At 50.2% G+C, this 8,443-nt stretch overlaps 3 protein-coding genes across 3 annotated transcripts in view; all 3 read left to right on the top strand.

Annotated features, from left to right (window-relative positions):
- Positions 1-6,111, top strand: part of Pmar_PMAR011881 (hypothetical protein) — a gene marked incomplete at both ends in the record, with an annotated part of 7,966 nt that extends 1,855 nt beyond the window's left edge. The window contains 19 exons of the mRNA XM_002773968.1: positions 188-357; positions 519-685; positions 791-938; positions 1,108-2,466; positions 2,954-3,079; positions 3,123-3,254; positions 3,305-3,358; positions 3,402-3,516; positions 3,569-3,666; positions 3,749-3,835; positions 3,900-4,037; positions 4,082-4,207; positions 4,917-5,119; positions 5,166-5,238; positions 5,426-5,555; positions 5,602-5,686; positions 5,736-5,835; positions 5,899-6,009; positions 6,070-6,111. Coding sequence (XP_002774014.1) covers positions 188-357; positions 519-685; positions 791-938; positions 1,108-2,466; positions 2,954-3,079; positions 3,123-3,254; positions 3,305-3,358; positions 3,402-3,516; positions 3,569-3,666; positions 3,749-3,835; positions 3,900-4,037; positions 4,082-4,207; positions 4,917-5,119; positions 5,166-5,238; positions 5,426-5,555; positions 5,602-5,686; positions 5,736-5,835; positions 5,899-6,009; positions 6,070-6,111 — 3,464 coding nt within the window. The remainder of the gene's footprint in view (positions 1-187; positions 358-518; positions 686-790; positions 939-1,107; positions 2,467-2,953; positions 3,080-3,122; positions 3,255-3,304; positions 3,359-3,401; positions 3,517-3,568; positions 3,667-3,748; positions 3,836-3,899; positions 4,038-4,081; positions 4,208-4,916; positions 5,120-5,165; positions 5,239-5,425; positions 5,556-5,601; positions 5,687-5,735; positions 5,836-5,898; positions 6,010-6,069) is intronic.
- Positions 6,112-6,429: 318 nt separating this feature from the next.
- Positions 6,430-6,601, top strand: Pmar_PMAR011882 (hypothetical protein; the record flags this gene model as incomplete). The annotated part of the gene is made up of 1 exon (XM_002773969.1): positions 6,430-6,601. A coding segment is annotated over one exon (172 nt), but the record flags the coding sequence as incomplete, so codon positions are not given.
- Positions 6,602-6,741: 140 nt separating this feature from the next.
- Positions 6,742-8,167, top strand: Pmar_PMAR011883 (MORN repeat-containing protein, putative; the record flags this gene model as incomplete). The annotated part of the gene is made up of 9 exons (XM_002773970.1): positions 6,742-6,806; positions 6,861-6,949; positions 7,119-7,295; positions 7,317-7,464; positions 7,514-7,619; positions 7,664-7,761; positions 7,806-7,932; positions 8,024-8,074; positions 8,126-8,167. 9 exons carry the CDS (start codon positions 6,742-6,744, stop codon positions 8,165-8,167), a joined length of 903 nt encoding a protein of 300 aa, XP_002774016.1.
- Between the last annotated feature and the right edge of the window lie 276 nt (positions 8,168-8,443).

Below are 8,443 nucleotides of genomic sequence, written 5' to 3' on the forward strand. Positions count from 1 at the left end.
GAGGAGTTGGGAATGGAATGGTATTGCCTGGATTTGTAGCCAAGGGGGGAGTGCTTGAATATGACCAAATATACCCTTTTAAAGGCTACCTATTGCGTAGTAAGATCGATTTTATCGGCAGGGGCGGCTATGCCACGGCTCCAATGTATGCCCCAGTCATGATTCCAAGATACTTTTGTACCCTCAGTTCTGTCGGGTGGGGCGGCTATGCCACGGCTCCAACGTGCTGTATGCCCCAGTCATGATTCCAAGACACTTTTGTACCCTCAATTCTGTCGGGTGGGGCGGCTATGCCACGGCTCCAAAGTATGCCCCAGCGACGATTCCAAGACACTCTTGCACCCTCAATTCTGCTGGGTGGGGCGGCTATGCCACGACTCCAATATATGTTCTAACCACGATCCCAAGACACTTACACACCCTTTATGCACTAGGGCATATCTTAGAGCTATGGCATAGCTGCCCCGGCTAATCGAGTTGACCTCACTAGTAAGTCATTGTGGGATAGGTTGGCTTAGGCCTACCTCTCTCTCCCTCCTCGTCCTCCCCTTCACGGCTGCTCCTGTTGGCGCCCACGTCCAGTAGTGGATGGTATCCCTTTGTGGGAGAGGGAGATGATGGAGGAGTGGGTATTTAAGAGGCTGCTGGACTTGTTGAAGATCAAGGCGATGCTCGCCTATTGTGTGTAGGATGGAGGCATGCGGTAGATTTGAAACCGACAAATTCGATTCGTTCTTGGTGGCTGCCTCTTTTTGTTGAGAGACTCTAAGTTTGATTGTGCTTTTACTAGGTACGAAAGTAGCAATGCTAGAATGACTACTGAGAGGTGGCACAGTGCAACTCCGTTGTACGCCAGCGGCAGTGCGTTGATCGATTTGAGCTTCCGTTCCCTCGTGGATGAGGTTGTATGTAATCAGTGGCCTCTCTTCAAGCCGCAGGTAGTGTAGGAGGCGTCTACGATGAGCATCTCGCGGAACGTTCAAATCAGGAATAAAATGATCTGGTCCCTAGTATCTTAGCTTACAATCGCGGAGAGATTATCTTTCGTTCCGAACACTTCCCCGTGGTTCGCTGTCGCTGACGTATGGGATACAGAAGTTGTCTCAGGTGCTCACTGCCTTTGCTGCACGTCATCCTATAGGGTCGGAACCGTGGATGGCGACGGAGATGAGCACGGTTGCTGAGCGGCGGGAGTTTGGGGTTACACTTGATGAGGAAGGCTTTGCTGATCTGATCGGCGATGGCGAGAATGCTGGTGGAGAATGCGAGATACTGGGGGAATACCCCAGAGCGTCGGTGGGATGGAAGCGGTTTAGGTTGGGTAAAGGACGGAGAAGGGTGATGCGGGTAAATGTTGGTGTAGAACTCCGCCATGTTCTGACCATTATGGGGTATCTGCCAAAATTCAAGTTGAGGGTGCCTTGGCGGAATTTGGACATGAAGCTCCAAAGTGACCTTAAAATAATCCTGGATACAGCACGCAATAATGGTCTCTTCATATACGTTATCGATCGATTCGTCACCCTCTGTACGATACTCATCTTGACGGTTGGTGACCAGGGAGATGCTACGTTAGGGCCGTCGAAGATGGTGCTCTTTCTGCTACTGAAATTGCTCATTTTGGTGTACGAGGTGAGGCTCAATATTCAGGATATGGAGAGCTCCAGAGGAACTACTACCAATACTAAGGTCCATGTTGTTGGCAAGAGCTTACTTACTGGTGACTCTTTCGTGTGGTTGATGCAGACGATGACGCTGCTTGTACTGTTATTGGGCCATTCACAGGTCGAGAAGATACCGTCTCCTATTGCATCCATATTGGGCATTTTTATTACGGCTTTAACGATGTTGACGATGAATTGGAGGTCCTTCAGGGAGATGTTGGCTGACTACTCAGTGGTAGTGGTGGATCGGGCGAGGTCCTTACGGAAGAGGTTGGCGTTTTACGCTCATTGCCTTCGTGAACTAATATCACGGTGGCGATCTGTGGAGAAGGAGCGCAGCGATGCTGATGATTCAATGCATCATCATCACGCTCAGTACGTTGAGGGGATCGATTTTGTGACACCTGAGTTTGGGTTGGTGATGGGCGGTCGGGTGGAGGTAGAAGAATTGGTGCGGGAAGAAGGGGCTGGTGACTGTATTGAGAAGAGAGTGTTTTATCATAGTGTGAGTAGAAAGGACTTCCCGCACTACTCGTTGGAGTCTCCACGGGACTTGGCGAGGTATGAGGGGGATATCAAGTCGAGATTGGCGGTGGTCATTGGGACGAGGCAGTTGCGATGTGAAGAGGCTATTGGTGACTTGGCGGTGACGTTACAGGTGGTGAACCACGCCGAGAATCCTTCGCTATGCGCAGCTGAGATGGACTCGTATTTTTCACTGTACTACCCGGCTGGGTGGGGATCAGGTTTAGAGAGAAGAACGCGAGAGATCAACGTACTGGCACGACAATGGCTGTACGAGGTAGTGGGGCTAGTCGAAAGTTGTTACTTTATAGAGTGATCTGTGACTGGTGATATTGTCTGGTATGGATTCGATCGCTTCAGAGTTGTGCGCTCGTTGGTTATGAAGCTAGGGAGTAGGTCTTAATTATCAAAGTCTATGAATGAGGCTTACGTGATCTATCTGATTTATTTCGAGTTTTCCCTCTCGCTGAGTCTGATTCTCAGAGGGCGACGGTCAACGATTCGTGAGGTTTCACATCTTGTCATCATCTGTGCCTCTGGTAAAGGAGTCCAGGAGAGGGCCTGTTCCGTGTCTTAGGTTCAGGGAATCATCCAGGAACCTATAATGTTCCTGGGGGGAACTTATTTTGAATTTTCCACGTATGGCTAGGAACACATTCTTCAATCAGTTTCCGATGTAAATATCATCACAATAGAAACATTCTCACGTTGTTTTCAAACCCTGGAGGACGTTGCTTCTCAGAGCTAGATGGGTCTCTGCTTAGGTTGAAGCCTGGTTGATTCGAGAGGTTGGAGCTGTGAGGTCGTCATTGACAGCAACGAGTAGTGTATTGAGACGGTTGAGCGTGGTTATCAAGGAGCAGCTGTCTGGAGAGCATCGACTACGCAGGGTAGAATTGGTCGGTGTTGTGGTATGGCATTCAGGGTTGGTAGGTTAGGCTTAGTCTTGGCAGAGTGACGGGGCTGATCGATATGGATGGAAGTGGATTCTACTGCTGCCTTTTCCCAGAGAGCATCGACTGCTGTAATTTGGAGGACTATGTGCCTAGGGAGAGCGTCAGTAAGGTAGGACTGGTCGGGCGTTTTGTTTCTATCGTGTATTATGTTGCCATCAGGTGGTCAGGTTGGTGAACGGCGAGTGTGTGTTCGAGGAGGATGTTGATATAGTGGTGATTACAATGATTGCGTGTGGTGTGGTATGAACCGTTATAGGTGCCTAGTAGAGACCAGACGATAGTGATTGGTCTGTGTAGAGAGTATAGTAGTGGTCGTGAGAGGGAGGTTGTAGGGTATACGAGGCCAATACCCTTACCTGAGGGAAATGGGGGTAGTGATGTAGTAGGGCTTGTTGCTTTCCCTCGAGTGCTGTTCATTGGTAGACTCAACGTTGTTACTTGGTGGTGTCGTTGGTGGTGAGATGATCGAACACGACCTGTTGTCGGTACCGCGGCAGGAGCAGCCAGATGGAGTGGGAGAAGTAAGAGAGTCCACTCTGTTACTGCTAGATGGTCATAGAAAATTTGCCTTTATATTGTAGCTGTATATTTGTGTTGGGATAGGCTCTTCTCGGGGCACAGGTTGTGATCGATGAGGGGCTTGTATTTGATACCTCATTGGGGTACTCAGTATCGCTTACAAGAGGCAATGTGATAGGAAGAGGAGGAATCTTGTGGACATAGGGAGCGGTCAATGATGGATGGATTCTGTTAGGTGTCCTCTAGAACTGTCGGGAAGATATCTTTGAAGATTGCCGTGCAGTATGGCTTCGCTGGGACTGGGCTGAGTGATAAGGCGCCCATAGCAGTGGGTAGATGGAGTGAGCAGCGACAAGAGTTGATGAGGGATAGTGTAATATTGGCACTCGCTTTGGATCACTCGAAAGCGGTGATTAGGTTGCGCATTTTGTGGTATTAGCAGACCATTTGAAGGTGTCAAAGTCATGGAGACCGGACCCGCTGCCTATGAGGCCCGTAGTGTTTGTCCCTGAGGGGGCTGGGAAGAAGAAGGCCGATAGAGTGGTAGGTTATGGGCCTGACTCGTATCTTTCTGATTGGCCCTTGTTTGTATCTTTTTGATTGGCCCTTGTTTGTATCTTTTTGATTGGCCCTTGTTTGTATCTTTCTGATTGGCCCTTGTTTGTATCTTTTTGATTGGCCCTTGTTTGTATCTTTTTGATTGGCCCTTGTTTGTATCTTTCTGATTGGCCCTTGTTTGTATCTTTCTGATTGGCCCTTGTTTGTATCTTTCTGATTGGCCCTTGTTTGTATCTTTCTGATTGGCCCTTGTTTGTATCTTTCTGATTGGCCCTTGTTTGTATCTTTCTGATTGGCCCTTGTTTGTATCTTTTTGATTGGCCCTTGTTTGTATCTTTTTGATTGGCCCTTGTTTGTATCTTTTTTATTGGCCCTTGTTTGTATCTTTCTGATTGGCCCTTGTTTGTATCTTTTTGATTGGCCCTTGTTTGTATCTTTTTGATTGGCCCTTGTTTGTATCTTTCTGATTGGCCCTTGTTTGTATCTTTGTGATTGGCCCTTTTTTGTATCTTTCTGATTGGCCCTTGTTTGTATCTTTTTGATTGGCCCTTGTTTGTATCTTTGTGATTGGCCCTTGTTTGTATCTTTTTGATTGGCCCTTGTTTGTATCTTTGTGATTGGCCCTTGTTTGTATCTTTTTGATTGGCCCTTGTTTGTATCTTTGTGATTGGCCCTTGTTTGTATCTTTTCTCAGACTAGGCGTGATGGTTCACTGTACGAGATGCTACCGGTCTTCGATAGGAGCCCTAGTGAGAGGAAGGAGTGTCTGATGGGCCTTACTGGTGGCCATTTGGTGGTGAAGTGGCGGGACCGGAGGGCTGAGAGGCTGCTGCCCTTCCGACGTGCTATGATGGAGAGATATGGATGTAGTTGGGAGATGGTATTCCAGTTGATGAAGTAATACGCAGTGGGGGGACTTGAGGGGAGTTGGTATTATCATCAGACGGGCGGCAGCGGCTGAGGTTGGTGGAGGACATGGCGAGGTGGATGGGGTGATGGGAGAGGAGGAGTTTGTGGTAAGAAAGGGATGAGCATCGGGTATCAGCATGAATGGACTAACACCAACCTGATCGATTGAGGCTCATTAAATTTCGATATGGTGACTAGTAAGGGATAGGTCTGCAGTGTGGGAGGATGGTATTGGCCATAGTGATGATAGCAGCACTCACTGTGGGGAGAGGAGGGGTGTTTTTCTCCTCGCAGGCGGCTTTGGGGTCCCTACTGCCGGAGTATAGGGGGTCATCGGGGCCGAGCGGTGATGCTCGAGAGGTGTTCCAACTGTTGGATCCTGATGGGAATGGGCATATTGTTATGGCTGATCTGAGATGCTCTGGTGAGGACTCATTGAGTGTCTGTGATGGAGGGTGTGGACCTTCTAGGTGATGCTAGCCGTGTGCGGGTTCCTGTGATGGAGGAGCATCGGTTGCCATTGGCGAGCCTGTCTTATGTACATCCGAATGCTAGGTGGGTTGGGGGGGAGGGGGAGTGGTGGGGATGATGGTTGTTGTTGTAGAGAGAAGACTATAACGGTACGATGTGATGATAAGTTTGCTATTAGTGGTGAGTGGAAGGCATTGAAGAGCGCACTAGACCCGCATTGGGTGCCGCCAGAGGTAGGTGGGAGGTAGGTCCCGGGTTCGATCCCTGGTGAAGGCATGTGTATTTTTTACCCGTAGGAGGTGAATGAGCGTCTATACAGTTTGGAGTCTTACGAAAGCGCGTCGCCGTCGTTGGATGACTCTATGGTGTTCGAGCTTGAGAAGAGTCACTTTTGCATGTGGCAAAAGGTAATTTTGAAATGCAATATGCAAACACGAAGGATAGTCATTGAGGGCTACGATGGCCAGGTAGGAGGAGGAGGGGTGGTATCGGGATCCATGGAGCTATAGTGTTCCCGGCGGGGAAATCATTTTGAATTTTCCACGTGGCTGCGATCACAGACTTCCAACAGTTTCCTTTTTTTTTGAGTGGAAACTTAATTATACACGTTTGACATGTAAATGTCATCACATTAGGAACATGTCCTCTATTGTTATCGAACCCTGGGGAGCGTTGCTCCTCAAAGCTGAATGGGTCTCTGATCGGGACCGAGTAGTTTCAGGTGGTTGATCACCCTCACATACCCGGTAGTTATATGCGGCAGGGTTGGGGAGTGCAGGAGTATCCAGTAGAGTTGAATGATAGGGGGGAGAGGTTGGTGTATAAAGGGCAGTGGAGGGGACATGTGTTCGATGGTGAGGGGGTCCTCATGAGAAGGAGGGCCTCGGGTAAGGGGAGTATGTTACGGCGGTTGGCTGAGGGGTTGGGAGGGGAGGGGGACTTGGTGGGAGATGTGGTCTATCGTGGAGGGTGGCGGGGTGGGAAGAAGAAATGGGCGTGGTACGTACCATATGGAGCTCCGAGGGCCTGAGGAAGTTGTTTATCAATGTGTGTATGAGGGGGAGTTCCGAGATGATGCCTTTTGTGGGCAAGGAGTCTTCCGAGTGCGGGACATAGAGCTGGTCGCGAGGAATGCAGAAATGTACCCCGACAGAATAATCAGTTATTATGGAACCTTTGCGGGACAGTGTAGTGGTGGGGAGGGGTAATAGGGAGGTCTTTGCAGGAAGGGTTTTGGATTGTGTTGTTTGTGGTGTAGGGTTGCGGCCGCAGTAGAGGAATCGATGGTGGCTGGAGAGGTCGGTGGAAGCCCGCAGCTACTGGAGGACTTCAAACAGAATGATGATGGTGATAGTTTGACGAAGGTGTAGGAGGTGTTGGAATTGTGATGGTAGGAGTGCAGCCGTGTGGGAGGATGCCATTGGATGAGAGTCTTAATATGTATACTAGTGTTAGGGACGTATTGGATATATGTGTGGACGGGGTGGTGAGGTAAGTCGTCGTGCTGGGGCCTCAGTTATCCTTGGTGCCAGTGTCCTTCCTTCGAACCGAGATGGCATCAGTCTGGTGGGGGAGGCGGTTGATATGTCTTTGCTGATGAGGGAAACGGAAACTTACTGTGGGGAGCTGCTGAAGGGGCGTCCCCATGGCCGAGGGGTTAAGAGGGTTCCGGTGCCGACCCTAGTGGGGGCAGGTGGGTTATGGTTGGCGTCAGGTTGGGAGGGGTTGTTCGCAGCTCCTACGTGTGATGGGTCTGCGGCTCGCGATGGGTTTTCGAGGAGTCTGTCGAGTACGGTGAGTGGGGGGACGGTGTTCACTGCATTCACTGCGGCGACGACGACGGCAGGCTCTGGTGGGAGGGGGTAGGGAGGTAGGGGTTTGTGATGAGTTGGTGATGTGTGGGGGTGATAGGGTGAGGAGGCCTCGATCGTGGGTCAAGGAGTTGGAGGTCTATGATGGTCAATGGTTGCATGGGCTGAAGCACGGTGAAGGGAGGATGGAATTTCGAGATGGCGTGGTATGGACTGTTTTTTAAATTATATGGTGTACGGTTGTTGTCAGGTGTATGAAGGGGAATGGAGGGAAGACCTTCGTCATGGAAGAGGTGTACAGGTCATTGATGCGGCTAGCAAGACCCGTCTGTTGTATGGCTACGTGAAGTGAGGTCCTTGCTGGGTTGGGCTGAGGCTTTGGTAGAGTGCAGGTATGATGGTGAGTGGGATGGTGGGGTTAGAAGTGGTGAAGGGAAGATCGAACTGACGGATGGGTCGGTGTATGAGGGTATGTTCGAGATGAATCAAAGGCATGACCCTAGGGGGGATGGTAGGGAGGTAGGAGTAGAGGGGGAGGGGGTGATGGGTGTGTAGGTAAGCTGTTCGAGGGGGAAGGTGGCCGACTGATATACGAAGGAGCTTGGGATAGGGACAGGAGGACTCCCTGGTGTCGCTTTATGAGGCTGCAGAATGGGCATGTGTAGGGGTGGAATTTCGTGGCGCGTGACGGAATTGTTGTTGCTGTTGTTAGGTATGTTGGAGAGCTGGATGCGTATGGGAGGCCATCGGGTAGTGGGTCTCTATTCATTGATCAATCAATGCGGGCACCGGCACTGTATGTGGGGGAATGGAAGGTGGGGGGGAAGGGGAAGTGTAGTATTGTGAATTGGCGAAAGTGTGGTAGTGGGGAGACAGGCGCTGATCAGATCGGTAGGCTCGACAGTTGAGAATAGTTTAACTCGATGAGTTCCTGGTGACTTTGTAATAAGGAGGATGCATGGGGGCCCTGAGGGAAGAGGCAAGGGGGTTATGCTCAGTGTCAGGGTGGTCGGTTCCATGGCTCGGGAGT

The sequence above is a fragment of the Perkinsus marinus genome (assembly GCF_000006405.1).
Source record: "Perkinsus marinus ATCC 50983 genomic scaffold scf_1104296958712, whole genome shotgun sequence".
Taxonomy (NCBI): Eukaryota; Perkinsozoa; order Perkinsida; family Perkinsidae; genus Perkinsus; species Perkinsus marinus.